The following is a 14,455-nucleotide window of genomic DNA, read 5'->3' as shown; positions in this document are numbered from 1 at the left end:
TATATATATATATATATATATTGTGTCGTATTCTTACACTACAGCAAAGGAACCTGATTAAATGTGCGTTAAAGTGCGGACCAATGAAATGCAGGCAAACACTAACATGGTAAGAGGAGTTCTTTATGAGTGTAATAAAGATGAAGCCGTGGCACAAATGCTAATGTATATGTTCCTTTGTTGATTTGTGAATCGTCCGTGTCGGTTCATCTAGAGTTTCAGTGACGATCAGACACTACAGCGCACTGTGAAGATGTGAACTGATTTATAAGATCACATGACTATGAACCACAGCTAGCTCTACTGTTAGCCTCGCACAGGTGTGGGCTAACAAGCCGCTAACTCTGCTACCTCACCTGTCGACAATGAGCCAAGCTGGTACTCAGCCACCAGGGGGAGTCACTGATACAGCAACAAAAGACGACATCTGCCCCCGACCTCCCACCTGAAAACATTGATCAGCACTGTCTGTCAAGTTTGTCTTTCTGTTCAGACTGAGGACACATACACCTGCAGGGAGTGACATCATCACATACACCTGCAGGGAGTGACATCATCACATGCATGCAGATGCAGTGGAGAGAGTGCGCTGCTAGCCGCCGTGATCTGTCACGTCTCGTCCTCAGGTTGTTGCTCCTCAGTGTCGGAGCCTCCGTTTTTACAACTTATTTCAGAGCTGCAGCTTCACTCTCAGAGGAAGGTGTTTCTGGTTTAACAGCAGCTGGACAGGTGCCAGGTGTGTTCACAGTGTCTCTGGGAGACGAGTTCACCTGTGTGCTGAGTTCACACCACGTCTCCTGCAGAGTCGTTTGACCCGGGCCTGAGTGTCCACTGCTAACAAACCTGATGTTAGCAGGTGTTAGCGGGTTTTTCAACCAGTGGCTTCATTGTGTACAATCATGTGAACTTTGTTAATAACTGTATTATATGGGAGGGAAAAAAAGTCTATTTTGGTGACTTTCAGCCACCATAATCTAACCAGTTCAAACGTGCTGTCCATGAAAATGAGACGGAGGTAAGGAAAACCTGAAAACAAAATGGCTGCCGCCCTGACTGTCGCCGACACGGGGGAATGAAAAGAAAACAGAGGTTTGGGCTACAGATCAGAACCAATGTGAGTTACACTGAAAACATTATAAACTCGTTTACAGCCCATCGGCGTTACAGTCTCTGTGTTATGGATTCCTCTGACAAATACTGTTTAGTTTCAGACAGAACGTGTAAAAATGAAGAAAATGATGCACTGAAGCAGCAGTGAGCCTCAGGTGTGACCGACAGCAGCTCGGTCACACCTGCACCGGGACACGGAGCTCCTGACTGTGCGTTTAAACCCGGATGATAACAGCGACAGGGGAAAACAGTCCACTGGTTTATCAGGCTTCATATAAAAGTGACTGAGTGAGTACGTGGGTCTGAACTTGACTTCCTCTCACAGGCTACAAACATTTATCTGAGGGAAGCTGAGTTGCCATGGAGACCGGTTCTAATCAGTGGAATACCCGACGCCTTGCTACAGCCTCCTGTGACTTCCGATTCATGTCAGTCTCAATCAACTGTGAGGGAGCGTGAAGGAGACGGTCGTCTCAGAGACCGACTCAGGTGGAACAGGTTGGATTAGTCAGAACCAGAAATACTATCAACTAATTATTAAAGGTGTCATACTGTATAAAAAATAGATGTCCATGTCTTTTTATGTGTCCGTGCCGGCGACAGTCAGACATTGTTTTATTGTCTCTGTGTGTCCGTCCTATTCTCATGGACACGGCATCTCAGTAACTTTAATTTGGTAAAAACATTCACTAGGACTCAAGGATGACCTGATTTGATTTGGTGGTCAAAGGTCAAAGGTCAGCCTCACGGTGACCTCACAAAAGATGTGTTTTTTGGCCTTGTGAGGGTGATATATCTGTAACACATCATCATCTTCAAATTCTGTTCAAACGTTCACTTCGATTCGTTGCTAAAGGTCAAAGGTCAAAGTTCTAGGTCACGGTGAGCTCACAGAACACGGTTTTAGCCTTGTGAAAGCAATACAATGAGAACTGCTCAAGGGAGTCCCTTCAAATTCTGCAAAAACTTTAAGCTGGACTGAAGTACGAACTGACAAACGTATTTTATTTTATTATGTATTTATATATTTTAATGATTTTGAAATGCACACTGTATTCAGAAACTGAGCCTTAAAACCAGCCGTCAGGACTTCTGGAACTTTGTGATGTCACAACAAAGCAGTCACCAAGCCCCGCCCACCTGGACCCCCCATCCAAACCTTGCAGGATTTGGTTTCTCTGAGTGTTTTTACCTGAAATCTGCTTTATTTTTATTGGATCACTCAGAAAACAGTCAGCCAATCAGAAGAGAGGACAGACAACAGAACTGATGTGATGTATCAGCTTTAGTTCTGTTAGCCCGAGCTAATTACTGATTAACAGGATATTTTTCATCCCTGTGTAGAGTTTGACATTTTTGATCACAACACATATCCAATTAAATCTATTTGAAAAGTGAATGGGATGAAGGGGACATCCTGGTTATATAGTGCCCCTTCATTATTTCCATTTGCTAAATTAAATACATGTCTCTCATCTTTTTTATTACTGTCGTCCGCTCTCTCTCCCCATTTTTTCTTTCTATTTCTGTCTGTTCATCCGTCTGCAGCGCCGAGCCCCAGATGTCCATTCAGTGGCAGGTCATTACATGACCACGAGTTTTCTAATGAGCCCATTAGCTGCTTCAGGCCATCCCTCCCTCTCTTACCCACCAATCCCTCCCTTTCTTCTGCTCGACTCCTCCGAACTCTCCCAGTTAATCTAATCACGTCCTTTTTCTAGCCCCCAATCACTGAGATTCTTTTTTAAACAATGATTTCTGTCGTTAGCCTAAATGCTACACTGGCTGGTTAATAGTCCTTTTTGTTCAGCTCCAGGTTGGTGTATTTGTTCTTCTCTGACATGTTTCAAAATCCTCTGCTGTGATTCATATTGAGTTCAACATGTTTTCACACATAAAAGGTACACAGGTATATTTAGCCCCGCCCCCCGTTCCCACAAGTTTACAGGATTGGTTTCTGAGGATTGTGACGTATGAAACCCTGAATCCGTGTTAATGAGACTGTGATTGGTTCATTTCAGTTCAAGGTGGAAACACTCAGTCATGGTGTTGATGGTTATTTCATCATCATGTGTCTGTATTATATAAAAACATAAAACAGCAGCAGTATTTCTGTGACACTATTAATGACACAGCGGCTCATGAGACACAGTCAGGAAAGCTAACATGCACCATACATGAACAGCTGATGCTTTACACAAAAGAGAAATCGCACATTACACAACTTGACTCTCCCTCCATGAGGCTAATGAGGGTGAGTTATGTGATCGCTTTAAATGTTGTGGAGAAGTTTGGGACTCCTACACACACAGTTACACAACAGTCAGCTGAGACCACGCAGAGACAGCGGCCAACAAACATGCTGCAGGTTCCTATCTATAACTGCAGCAAATACCAGCTCCAGCTCAAAGCCAACTGCCTCCTTATTAATGGAGGGAGGACGGGCAGAAGTTTATGTACTGATACTTTATAATAACAGCTCTACAGACTGTGGGAGCAACACCACAACCACAAGACGCTCCACAAGTTTTAATTCACACGTGATGCTTTTTCTGACACTTTCTCTGGAGAGTCACATGAATAAACATTAAGCTATTTATCGTATACAGTTTTTGATCGGTTTGCTTTTGTACGTTAAAGAGCTGCAGAGACGACGAGGTTACCGAATCACACAGTTCAACATCACGACCTCCAGAGTGACGTTCTCCACGAGCGCCATGTTAGTTCAATAAGCAACAACAGACTATGACTTGTTTCTTTATTTCATCATTTATTTGTCTACGCCAAAACAATTAGTTCAACAATTGGATTGGTGCTGGACTGTTGCTAAGCAACACATAAAATTGTTCCTGACCTGCAGTGACACTAGCTAGCTACTTGTCTACAGGTTCCTTCGGGTGTTTCACATCGTTTAGTTCAAATGTTATTTATGAATATTTTCATCTTTGTTTGTTACAATCTGAGATCGATAACGACGTTAGTGTGACGCTGATTAATGGTTGATAGAACAGCTGTGAAGAGGAGTGATACGTGGACTTAAAGGTCCCAGTGCTGTTGTTCTTTATATCAGCCTCATGGAACGACTCTTGTCCAATCAGATCACTTGGTCGGAGCTACCTGTTGCATAAACTGACCATGTCTGTGTTCAGTTTCCCTCCAGTCTAAAAACAACATATGTAATGTTTTATTAAAGCAGTTTCACACTCGCACGGCCACGAGCGAGTTCACGTCTCGCCACATCTTTCAACCGACTCCGTGTGCAAACGCACAACCAATGAAATGAGCCGTTTTCTATCTGAAAACACGCGGGTTTAAAAAGTGAAACTGGTAAAAATGCTTTGATCACACACGTTACATAAACGTGAATGTTTTGATTAAATAAATGTATTAAATAGTTAATCCCATCGCCGAGACAGAACCTGACGCCTCCGTGCTTCATCCTGATTATCACTAATGAGACACTGGAATTAACGCAGCCTTCATTAGCAGACGCAGCAGATTTAACAGGTATTAGGGGGGACACTGCAGATGAGTGACTCATTTCTGCGCTGACATCATCGCTTATCATTAGCACCTGACCTTTCACCTCCTCCCAGAGTGCCGGAGCTGCAGGGGCTGATGATGAGCCTGCACTGCAGAGACGTCACGGTTGGGTCAGCCTGCAGGTGCCGAGTGCAGCGCCGCGGGTCTGATCACATGACGCCGCCGCCGCCGCATCAACATGAGGTGTCACGTCACATTTACGAGGCAAAAAACAGAAGATCAAACAAAACTACAAATGATGGACTTTGATTAAAATCTTCACAACATCAGGAACAAGTGCATCACACTGGCTGGTTAGAAGATATTTATAGTTATTTATAGTTATTTATAGTGAGTAAACTAAATTAAACAGTGACTCTTACAAAAAGTTTTTAGTTTTGTCCTAAATTAAAATTCTACTTTTACATTATAACAAAGTTAGCTTTTTTTAAATGGTAAATTTTAAATTGTAAAAAGGCAAAAAAATGGTATTATACTGACTGACATTAGTAGTAGTAACATATATACATACATATACTTACAGTATATATACTGTAAGTATATGTATGTTTTTTTCTTGTCAAGATCCAAAACGTTACTAAATGTCAATTAATGTCTAATTAAAAATATAGTTTATACTGAATCAAAAACTTTTCATCAATCAAAGACTGTTTTAATTAGTTTATTCAAAATATACTTAGATTAAATAGCAAATATACATTTTTTCCAGATGAAAAACAATCGTCACAAAGTGAAAAGAAATGGTGTATCACCTTTATAATAAATAATATTTTTACTTTGTGTGATTGTAAATTTTTGAAAATCAAAATTCAAGTTTTCAGCCAAATCATAAATTCATTAGAGAATAAATTCTTTGCACCAAAATCTTTTTTCAGTGTGAAGATAAACTAGTGAAACAGATAAAACAAACGTCCCGTCTGGACACATGGAAGGAAAATACTGAAAAGAGACAGAGCTGAGCAGAAGGATGACGGACTCCATGAGCTCTGTCTGTCTGTCTCTGTCTGTCTGTCTGTCTGTCTGTCTGTCTGTCTGTCTGTCTGTCTGTCTGTCTGACTGTCTGTCTGTCTGACTGTCTGTCTGTCTGTCTGTCTCTCTGTCTCTGTCTGTCTGTCTGTCTCTGTCTGTCTCTGTCTGTCTGTCTGTCTGTCTGTCTCTGTCTGTCTGTCTGTCTGTCTCTGTCTGTCTGTCTGTCTGTCTCTGTGTCTGTCTGTCTGTCTCTGTGTCTGTCTGTCTGTCTCTGTGTCTGTCTGTCTGTCTGTCTGTCTGTCTGTCTGTCTGTCTGTCTGTCTCTCTCTCTCTCTCTCTCTCTCTCTCTCTCTCTCTCTCTCTCTCTCTCTCTGTCTCTCTCTGTCTCTCTGTCTCTCTGTGTCTCTCTCTCTCTCTCTCTCTCTCTACACGTGAACAAAGCACACACTGAAGGTTGAAGAGGACCACGTTGTAATTTCCTTGACGGGGTCACGGGGCGTCGAGCGGGATCAGTCCGATGACTCACAGCTGTTTGTCTCATGAAAGGAAGCGAATACAAACATCAGAGAGGAAACTGCAGCGTTCCCAGATATCATCCAGCAGCTGATTTGAAGCAGCAGCTTCCTCTCTCTGACAGAGGTCAAATAAAATGGTTTTCTGCTCACTTTGTAGAACTGAAAGCATCTCAGAAGAAAACAAAACGACGAGACGCTATTTATTATTATCATCATCATCATCATCATCAACCTCCGGGGCTGAAACATGAAGAAGAACCTGAAGCTGCAGTTCCTCTAATGACCACTAGAGTCTGGCTCCAACAGTGAGTCAGTCCCCATAGACTCCCATGTTAACGTTGAACATGTGGATCACGTCTGAGTTACTGTTAGTTTTTATCGTCTTGAAAAACTGATTAAAAGTGAGACCGACTCCACAAAGCTCTGTAACATACGTATACCATACCATAACCGGCTGTGTGTGTGTGTGTGTGTGTGTAAGAATATAAAAGATATTATATATATAATATCAAAAGTGATGTACGGTGTGATGTTGTCTCAGTTTACATCAGCGTCGCCCAGCATTCCTCAGTGATCCTGTACAAGCTCAATGCAGACCAATCAGAAGAAGAAGAAATCAATAGTGCCAGTGTGACTGAGGTCTCAACAACACATCTGATTACAGCAACATAACGTGAGGGGATGAGGGGGGATGAGGAGGGACGCCCCCCCCAAGATGGCGTACGTTATATCAGTCACACACTTTGTAAAAGTTCCACACGGCGACATGTTGTTTTGTTAATTCACATCTACCCACTTAGTGTTAATGACAATCAATCAGGGCGTCACTAAGACACACACACACACGTTAGACTTTTGGTAAATAATAACCAGAGTGTATGTGCATACACACACACACACACACACACACACACACACACACACACACACACACACACACGTCTAGGGCCTAGAAAGCCTTTCTCTGAAATTGGTTTCCATTAGCTCCACTGTGATTATTAACTTTCCATTGATGCAGCAGAACAGTCAGAGGCACGGTGACGTCAACAAGTGTCCTTGACGGAGAAGCAGCACCAAGTCACCTGCTGAGGAGTTCAACAAGTGTGTGTGTGTGTGTGTGTGTGTGTGTGTGTGTGTGTGTGTGTGTGTGTGTGTGTGGGGAAAAAGAGGAGCATGTACTTACTGCACAGAGCAATGATGTGGCTGCTGTCTTCGTGGACAAATTTCTTAGTCACCGCTTCCTCCATAATCTGCTTCACCTGCACACAAAAGACCCAGAGTTTGTTACTGTGCCTGGAATCAATGCCATCGCTGTCACCATAGTTACCGCTGCCATCATTACTTATTCAGCCGTCGTCAGCGTCATCACAGTCAAGGTGCTTCAGTCACGTGACGATAAAAAGTCCTTTAAATTCCCCGTGAATAAATGTTTCTCGTTGCTCCTCTGTGAGGACACGCAGGTCGCCCACGCTGTTTCACTGACAACTGATTTCTGGGAAATGTAGTGCAGAAACACCACAGAGAGAAAATGTTGAAGAGCGAGCGCTGCCAGGCCCAGAGCTGCTGCAGCTCTCCGCTCACTGTGAAGGTGTCGGACCAAACCAACACCATCCTGACGGCTCTCTCTATTTTCACATCCTCACAACTCATAGGAATTAAACAGGAAATGGTTTAATGCTGGAGGGGAAGCCGTGTCCTCAAAACATCAGGAAGCCGTATCAACATGAACAGGCTGAGAGGTTCCTGCCTGATGGAGCTCGTCCTCTCCAACGTGCTCCGTGAACTTTTCATCATAAACCACAGATTGGATTTTGATATTTTTTACACTTTAGGACTGATGGTGGTGCTGCGGGGAAAAGGTCAAGAGGTCACCAAGACATGAGGGTCGTCCTCTGGAGAGCACGAATATTAAATATTCACATAACACTTTACAATCAGACGACCTAAAGCATTTATGAATGGTTTATAATTAGGTTATTAATTAGCTTGTTAACACTTTATAAATCAATTATAAACTGTTATAACTCATTAGATAAAAAGGGCAACAACGACGTGTTTCTTCATCTCATTTTTACAACCATTTATTTTTCAGTTACAAACATTTATAACAGGAAACAGAAGCTTTATAGCAACTCAGTAATAAATGATGTTGTGTTTTACACTTTGATAAAAGGCTCCTGTCACCTGTTATAAATGGTAGTAACTCAGTCAGATTAATGAGTATTAAACATTAACTTGATCTTGCCAAATAGTGAGCTTGCATCAATGTATGAAAACTGTTAGAACTTGTTTGTAATAGTTTATTTATGATATATAAAGTGTTAATAACCTAATAATGAAACATTTCTAAATCCTTTATAAGCGTAGTCTGATTGTAAAGTCATGTCACCTTTTCCTTTGGTTTTGTTTTGCAGTTCTCAGTCCGTCTGCTCACTGAACTTTGAACCTTTGCATGTGACAAATGAAACTGAACTGCTGTTCACTTCTACCTGAAACATCAAATACAATAATATAATCACATGAACAAATGTGAAGTTTAGGCTGCACTGCGGTGGCATCACTTTGAGGCTCAGACAAGTGCGACGGTCTGAGACAGTCTCCCCCCGAACATCTGCACCGCCGACTTCCAATTAACATGGTGACATCCAGGAAACAGTCAGATGAGTCTTTCTGCTCTTATCTCCTGAGTCTGTGGGGAGAGCAGCCTGAGTTCACTGCCGCGTTCGCTTGTCTAAGTTCGCTCTCTCTGTAGAATTAATTGTCGTCAGTAATTAATCCGGGACCTGTCTGACACCTCCGCCTTGTTTGGGTGTAATTGATAAACAGGAAGAATTTAATTGCTTGGCTGCATGATAATAAAGCTCTAACGACAGGATCACCCCAACTTTCTCCCTGTGTCGTGGAGCTGTTGTTATCACCCTCATCACCAAGGTGAGCTACGGCCCTCGTCAACTTTTTAGTTTTTTGTGGGGGGGCTGAATGACCCATTTTTTAGAGCCAGTGAGAGCACATGACAAAGAGAGAAAAACGCTAGTGTCCACCTTGTTTTTCAGTGTTGAGCTTCTCTGCTGTTCAGGCTCTCTCTGATTTCTTCCACCAACAAAACCTCAACCGCACAGTTCCAGAAGGAAACAAGGTTCTTTACTCAGGAGCTACAGTCTCACTCCTCTTTGCATCCAGTGTCACAGCGATCTACACAACCACTCCTTTCCCTTGTGCTACAGAAGCATAAACATCTCAAATCATATTTTCTGACTGTACGTTGGGCTCTGAACGCTGCCGAAACCAGAGTGACCTACACTCAATACTGTGCCTGAACGCCTCATGTGTGGACACAGTTTAAGCTGTCATCACATGCAAGACAAGGTCACAACGTTTTAATGTTTAACGTGATTGAGCTCCACAAGTGATTAAAATCAAAACCTCCTCCACTCAGACTCGTACCAGGTCACATCATGTTTATCCAGAGTCTGAGAAAATATTAATAATTTGTGTGAAATTTTGTCATAATTGCTGTGAAGTCTTAAGTTATGGCTATAAAGTGTTTTGTGAGGTCAAGGTGACCTTTGACCTCCAAAGTCTAATCAGTTTGTCCTTGAGTTCAAGTGAATGTTTGTGCCCAATTTGAAGAAATTCCCTCAAGGCGTTACAGAGATCTTACGTTTACAAGGTCAAAACCACATTTTCTGAGGTCGCTGTAACCTTGACCTTTGACCTTTAGCCTTTAAAGGTCAAGCTCTCTCTTTCAGCTGTAAACCTCCTGTTTCTCTCAATGCACATGTATGTAGGTAAGACAGTTCACACACCCAGGACGATGAATATGAAACTATGAAATGTAAAATTTATCAATATCCATCATTATAAAACCACAGACAGAGTGTCTCCTTGTTGAACGAGTCCCATTACTCCCACAGATGTGGTCAAACTGGCTTTTCACCATTCCTGTCTTAACATCCACCAGGATCCACCTCTGCAGAGATAAAGGAAGCTCTGATAAGGAAACAAGGAAATGTCAGAGAGTTAAAGGTTGAAGAGCCTAAGCAGGTGGGCGGGGCTCCAGGGCTGATCCAGATATCTCAACCAGGAAGTAACAGCTTCAGAGCCAGTTTTAGATTTATTTCCACTTTTTATGAAGGAAAACCGTGTTAAAGAAAATTAAAGAGTTAAAACATTTCTGGAGGAGCTTTAACCAAACCAAACCAAACACCAATCCCTGATCAATGCTTCACTCTCTATTGATCTGGTTGCAATCATTACAGCAAAAAGACCCAACCTCCAATAATTACAAAGGTTTAATAATAAGGAAGATGTTCACACTGAATGGGGAAGTGGCCTCTGTATAACCGTGTGCTGGGCGAGCGGCCATCACTCTCAGGTCAGATTGAACCGCTGCTTTTCATTCAGCCTGTTAATGCTCTCGTACAGACACTGACTGACCACAGCCCACGCACAGATGTGCAAACAGATCCACATATTTACCCAGAGCTGCACCTCTACCCACTGAATCAGTGAAGTGATACACAGCGGTCGGTCCCAGGGTCAATACCTGACTGTGAGACTGAATTGATTGTGTGGGAATGAACCTGTTTAATTAGTGCAGGCTGTCAGGTGCATGGTTTACATTTTGGTGTGCTGCTCAATGCAAGATGAAGTGTGTTAAAGGTTCTGTAAACCAGATTTTAAACATTAATACAGCAGCAAACTGCTGTTTTCTATGTAAAGTTTTTTATCTAAAAAGGCCTCGGACAAAGAAACAGATGAGACAGAGCACAGGTGGACTGGACTGAGGACTACCGGCTCAGATCCGGGTGGACCGTCAAAACACTCGTTAAGTCTTTAGAGGCTCCATTGATGTCTTTATCAGCTCCGTCAGTGCCATTGGTGTGGCTGGTCCCAGTGGATCAGTCCAAGGCTGAATTTATTTCCCAGTCCAACCATGGAGCAGATACTGGTCTGGTTTACTGGGAGGAAAACTACGAGGTTAGCACCAAGGCTAACCACCTTGGAATAATGTGTGAACTCTAAAGGGTTTTTCCCGCCCTGCCAACATGTGTGAACGCAGCAGAGAAGTGAGCTTCCCTGAACTCTCCGACCTGATCCTCGTCTCTGCTTGAGGCGAGCGGCGCAAGGCTACATTAGCTTAAACTGCCCATTATTTCATTATTTTCTTACGGGAGGAAAGAGTGTAAGAAGTTTTCAAGTTCATCAGTCAAACCATCGATCAAATGAATAAATACATTTTATTTTTATTTTAGTTTTGGCTCCATCGATGTGAAGTATTTTGATTAAACGTAGGTTATGATGACGCGGTGAAAATAATATAGCATACACTGGAATTGATAGTTTTTTTTTTGGTGGCCATTTTTTAAGTGGTTAAAATAAATTCTTCACAGCTGCACATCGCTCTGCTTCTGTCTGCTGCAGGTAGGGTTAGGTTGGGGTTAGGGTTGGGGTTAGGTGACCCTTCAAACAATCCAAACTACTTTTTAAACGTAAATAAGAACACACATTTATTTTTATTTTTCATTTATATTTTTATTTAAATTTCGACTACAACTTCCTATTCGCCTCTTTGGCTGCTGCCATTGACGTTTAGCTCGACCTGTGGGGTTCTCTGAGCGTCTGGATCAATTCATTTACAAACGACTGTATGAATGTGTGTTGTCATGTGTAGTCAGTGTGTGTGTGTAAGGTAATTGGTTGTTGTTAGTCCTTTATACAATGACACTCGTTGATAATTCAGGCAGGGGGAAACAACATGGTGACAGCCACACACACGTTCATGTTTCATAAAGAGGACTTTGATTAAGGATTTATCCTGTAGAAACCCGAGCATCTGCCCCGGGGATGACAGTAAAATCAGTAGATGTAATTGGTGTGTGTCAGGCGACTGAGTGGAGCTGGCTAACTTTGAAACACTTCTGAGAATCTTGAGGCTAATGGTTTCTGGGAGGAACAGGAGAAGAGCTCATTAGCCAACTGTCAGTTACATAAGGACGTATTTGCTTTTCCCTTCATCTCATGTTCACGACTGGGGCAAACAACTGAACATCAGCAGTGTGGAGGGCAGTTTTTCTGATGCTAATAAGATCCACACTTATTGGGGGGGGGGGGGGGGGGGGGTGCAACAGACTGTTCACTAATGCAGAAGGTTTTTTGTTTGTCCATAACTCACGGTTTAGCATCATGGGAGATTATAATCAGAGCAGAAAGACGAGCCTGAGGGATTTCATCTGCACAAGTTCAGAGAAAAGTGCACAAGTCTGTCTTTGGTTGGTTTGGGATAATAAAATAATAATAATTATAATAATAATAATAAAAAATCTTAAGTTTTCTGACAAGGTTGAATTTCTCCTTAGCTGAGGGAGTTCAGGGTGTTGCACAGAATCTCTTGAAAGTTACACTTTAATTGTGAGAACTGTGTTTCAGCTCAGTTCAGTAATTCAGTTAAAACCAAGAGACTTAAAACAAAACGTTTTTGTAAAAAAAAAAAGTTTTGTGTTGTCAGGGTTGCTAGGCGACAGGAGCCACACTTTGCTATGCTACGGAAAGGGGCCGGTGACGCAAAGAGCAAATCCTCAGTAGACCAGACCTTGGGCCTACGATGGGCGACACCTTCGTAGACCGCGGCTGAAGAGACAAAGGACCAGTCACTCACGTTCACACCTTCCCACGCCATCCAGTCACCACATAACCTGAGAGTGTTTGGACTGTGGGAGGAAGGCGGAGCACCCGGAGAGAACCCACACCAAGTCTGAACCCAGAACCTTCGTGTTAACCACTGCTCCACCGTGCCGCCACAGCTGCAGTGCACTGAAGTCAAAATGGCTGCAGCTCTGGGATCAATACAGTTAAATGAACGTTACAAGAAAGCAAAGAGGCATGACAGAAACACTGACATATATTTTAAAACTGTAATAACTTTACTCTTGGACAGAGGATGTGCTCTCTCATTTCATTTGTAACTGTCGCCTGCTGAAGGTTCGTTTCTATAAAAATACATCTACAATCATCCTGTTGTTCTTCATGTGCTCGTCTTTGGATTGCTGCTGTAACCGTCTCTAAACAGAGCATCTCTGTACACATCAGAAAAACAAAAGGATCCTGATGGCAGCAGGCGCTTTTTGTTTCAGTACAAGAGACCACCTGCCTCTCTGCTGTGATATTAATCGCCAACTGATGCAATTTAACTTCTTCGGGAGCTGCTAAAGCTTTCAGTTGCCAAGCAATGCTGCGATAGCTGAGTGCCGCTTAAAGAGACAGGGAGCGTTAAAGCAGCAGCCACAGGGCTTTGTTCACACCAGCAGTTTGCTGTGAAGCATCTCAGGGATGAAGTGTGGCCAATCACCAGCTGATCAGCAATATATAAGTGGGAAAAACATGAGAAACAAAGGTGATGAACATTTAGAGACAACGAGCTGGCACAGAAACTGCTATTGAAGAAAAACAGGGAGAATGCTGCACGGGGTCAAAAAGGTAAAGAGGAAAAAAAAAAAGACACTAAACTTCTAAAAAGAAACTGGTTCTTTAAATGTTAACGACCAGGAAACGTAAAGTATTTATTCTATAACGACCACACGTGAAGACGCAGCTCGCAGCGTCAACACAGCTTCCAGTGACCCAAGAAATATAATGTTCCTCCTCATTTCCCTGATGCTCGGTGTTTAGGAGCCTGAAGACATCCTGAGAACTGAAGCTATTTCCAGCCTCACAGACACTGTGACGGTTCAATTATTAAAGACCCTAACCTGTGGGCGACTGGGGGGGGGGGGGTCAGAGGAGGAAGCACTCTGCAGGTTTAAAACACAACATGACACAAAAATCAACACATTTTCCTTCAGGCTGCTTTAAATTCTTAATTTTGAGAGTCCAACAAATCTCCCCAGAAACTTTTGAAAACAGCTAAAAAAAAACCAACGAAATAAATCGAAGACATGTCGCTGTCTCACAGTTTCAACTTGGACTTGTCTCGATATTGTGGTGAGCAGGGCTGGAGGTGGAAAAAAGAAAAGTGCCAGAGCAAAACATTATTAAATTCTAGATTTTATATGGTCGCTGCAGTCAGAACTAAGTCACTAAGAGATATCGATATACATTTATTTTCTCAAAGGAACCATTTGCCACAGTATTTGACACTTTATATTATGTATGTATGTGTGTGTGTGTGTGTGTGTGTGTGTGTGTGTGTGTGTGTGTGTGTGTGTAGTAACAGAACTCGTCAGACTTGGACACTCTTTGGTAAATTAAAGTATCGCACACTTCAAGCACTGGTTTCAGTCAGATTTGTCTTGGTGTCCTTGGTATTACGCCTCTGACTC

General features: G+C 42.6%; 1 protein-coding gene across 2 annotated transcripts in view; it reads right to left on the bottom strand.

Annotated features, from left to right (window-relative positions):
- sgsm2 (small G protein signaling modulator 2) overlaps positions 1-14,455 on the bottom strand; it is a 57,763-nt gene that overhangs the window by 41,342 nt on the left and 1,966 nt on the right. For both annotated transcript variants that reach the window (XM_023395461.2, XM_087170835.1), the window contains exon 2: positions 7,321-7,396. In XM_023395461.2, coding sequence (XP_023251229.2) covers positions 7,321-7,396 — 76 coding nt within the window. The remainder of the gene's footprint in view (positions 1-7,320; positions 7,397-14,455) is intronic.

The sequence above is a fragment of the Seriola lalandi genome, unplaced genomic scaffold (assembly GCF_002814215.2).
Source record: "Seriola lalandi dorsalis isolate HSWRI2012SDOR001 ecotype SW California unplaced genomic scaffold, Sedor1 jcf7180002054963, whole genome shotgun sequence".
NCBI classification, from domain to species: Eukaryota; Metazoa; Chordata; class Actinopteri; order Carangiformes; family Carangidae; genus Seriola; species Seriola lalandi.
This window is presented reverse-complemented; position numbering and strand designations above follow the sequence as displayed.